We start from the raw sequence: 2,701 nt of genomic DNA, 5'->3' as shown, positions 1-2,701 counted from the left end.
CACTCCCCACGTCCCCACTGTCCCCGCTGTCCCCACATCCCCAGTGTCCCCGTGTCCCCCCGTCCCCAGTCCCGGTGCCCCCCCGGTGTCCCCGAGGGGGGTGCCATCCCGTCCCCCCCGTGTCCGTGCAGGGGACCCCGCGGCGGCCGTGCGTCTGTCCACGCGGCTGCTGGCGCTGGGGGGGGACGTGACCCTGCGCAGCCGCTGGACCCACATGAACGCCCTCCATTACGCCGCCTACTTCGACGTCCCCGAGCTCATCCGCACCCTCCTGAGGGCGGCGGCACCCCGAGGTGAGGGGCACCCCACGCGGGACACGGGGGGGCCAGGGGGGAGGACACGGGGGTCACCAGGGGGGAGGACACGGGGGTCTCCTGGGGGAAGGATATTGGGGTCCCTGGGGTGGAGGAACATTGGGTCCCCAGTTGAAGGCCACCAGAGGTCCCTTAGGCGTAAGACACTGGGGTCCCCAGGGGCAGGATATTGGGGTCCCAGGGGCTGCACGTTGAGGTCCCTGGGGATGCAGATACTGGGGTCCCCTGGGGGCAGGACTTTGGGATCCCTGGGGTGGAGGGACATTGGGGTCCCTGGAGCAGGACACAGGGGTCTCCTGGGGGGAGGACACTGGGGTCCCCCAGGGAACAGGACACTGGGGTCCCCAGAGGGAAGGATATTGGGGTCCCAGGGGCTGCACGTTGAGTTCCCCAGGGGCGCAGATACTGGGGTCCCCTGGGGGCAGGACTTTGGGGTCCCTGGGCGGGGAAGGACATTGGGGTCCCCTGGAGGGAGGACACTGGGGTCCCTGGGAAACAGGACACGGGGGTCCCCAGGGGCAGGACATTGGGGTCCCAGGGGCTGCACGTTGAGTTCCCCAGGGGTGCAGATACTGGGGTTCCTTGGGGGCAGGACTTTGGGGTCCCTGGGGAGAACAGGACACTGGGGTCCCTGGGAGGGAAGGACACTGGGGTCCCCAGGGGCAGGACACGGGGGTCTCCTGGGGGGAGGACACTGGGGTCCCCAAAAGGAAGGATATTGGGGTCCCAGGGGCTGCACGTTGAGTTCCCCGGGGGCACAGGATCCTGGGGTTCCCTGGGGGGGCAGGACTTTGGGGTCCCTGGAGCAGGACACGGGGGTCCCCAGTTGAAGGCCACCAGGGGTCCCTTGGGTGCAGGACACGGGGGTCCCCAGGGGGGAGGACATTGGGGTCCCCAGAGGGAAGGATATTGGGGTCTCAGGGGCTGCACGTTGAGTTCCCCGGGGACAGGACTTTGGGGTCCCTGGGGTGGAGGGACATTGGGGTCCCCAGTTGAAGGCCACCAGGGGTCCCTTAGGTGTAGGACATGGGGGTCTCCTGGGGAGGAGGACACAGGGGTCCCCAGGGGCAGGACTTTGGGGTCCCTGGGGGGAACAGGACACTGGGGTTCCCTGGGTGGGGAGGGACATTGGGGTCCCCTGGAGGGGAGTGACAGTGGGGTCCCTGGGAGGGAAGGACATTGGGGTTCCCAGAAGGAAGGATATTGGGGTCCCAGGGGCTGCACGTTGAGTTCCCCAGGGGCGCAGATACTGGGGTCCCCTGGGGGCAGGACTTTGGGGTCCCTGGGCGGGGAAGGACATTGGGGTCCCCTGGAGGGAGGACACTGGGGTCCCTGGGAAACAGGACACGGGGGTCCCCAGGGGCAGGACATTGGGGTCCCAGGGGCTGCACGTTGAGTTCCCCAGGGGTGCAGATACTGGGGTTCCTTGGGGGCAGGACTTTGGGGTCCCTGGGGAGAACAGGACACTGGGGTCCCTGGGAGGGAAGGACACTGGGGTCCCCAGGGGCAGGACACGGGGGTCTCCTGGGGGGAGGACACTGGGGTCCCCAAAAGGAAGGATATTGGGGTCCCAGGGGCTGCACGTTGAGTTCCCCGGGGGCACAGGATCCTGGGGTTCCCTGGGGGGGCAGGACTTTGGGGTCCCTGGAGCAGGACACGGGGGTCCCCAGTTGAAGGCCACCAGGGGTCCCTTGGGTGCAGGACACGGGGGTCCCCAGGGGGGAGGACATTGGGGTCCCCAGAGGGAAGGATATTGGGGTCTCAGGGGCTGCACGTTGAGTTCCCCGGGGACAGGACTTTGGGGTCCCTGGGGTGGAGGGACATTGGGGTCCCCAGTTGAAGGCCACCAGGGGTCCCTTAGGTGTAGGACATGGGGGTCTCCTGGGGAGGAGGACACAGGGGTCCCCAGGGGCAGGACTTTGGGGTCCCTGGGGGGAACAGGACACTGGGGTTCCCTGGGTGGGGAGGGACATTGGGGTCCCCTGGAGGGGAGTGACAGTGGGGTCCCTGGGAGGGAAGGACATTGGGGTTCCCAGAAGGAAGGATATTGGGGTCCCAGGGGCTGCACGTTGAGTTCCCTGGGGGTGCAGATACTGGGGTCCCCTGGGGGCAGGACTTTGGGGTCCCCTGGAGGGGAGCGACAGTGTGGTCCCTGGGAGGGCAGGACCCGGGGGTCCCCAGGGGCAGGACAGGGTGTCCCCGCAGTGGGTCAGGCCCCCCGTGGATGTCGGGGGGCTGTGCCTCAGTGTCCCCTCCCCGCAGTGCTGCACTCCACCTGCAGCGACTTCAGCCACGGCACCGCGCTGCACATCGCAGCCTCCAACCTCTGCCTGGGCGCCGTGCGCTGCCTCCTGGAGCACGGGGCCGACCCTGCCCTGCGGGTACCG

General features: G+C 68.3%; 1 protein-coding gene across 1 annotated transcript in view; it reads left to right on the top strand.

The window, feature by feature from the left end:
- The window catches only part of LOC106899846 (CAP-Gly domain-containing linker protein 3-like), a gene marked incomplete at its 3' end in the record, with an annotated part of 6,603 nt that overhangs the window by 402 nt on the left and 3,500 nt on the right, over positions 1–2,701 (top strand). Inside the window, exons 2-3 of the mRNA XM_014961771.1 lie at positions 132–293; positions 2,577–2,695. Of these exons, the coding sequence (XP_014817257.1) occupies positions 215–293; positions 2,577–2,695 (198 nt within the window). The remainder of the gene's footprint in view (positions 1–131; positions 294–2,576; positions 2,696–2,701) is intronic.

Source organism: Calidris pugnax, unplaced genomic scaffold (assembly GCF_001431845.1).
Source record: "Calidris pugnax isolate Ruff unplaced genomic scaffold, ASM143184v1 scaffold927, whole genome shotgun sequence".
Taxonomy (NCBI): domain Eukaryota; kingdom Metazoa; phylum Chordata; class Aves; order Charadriiformes; family Scolopacidae; genus Calidris; species Calidris pugnax.
The sequence above is the reverse complement of the archived record's forward strand: the minus strand, read 5'-3'. Positions and strand labels throughout refer to the sequence as shown.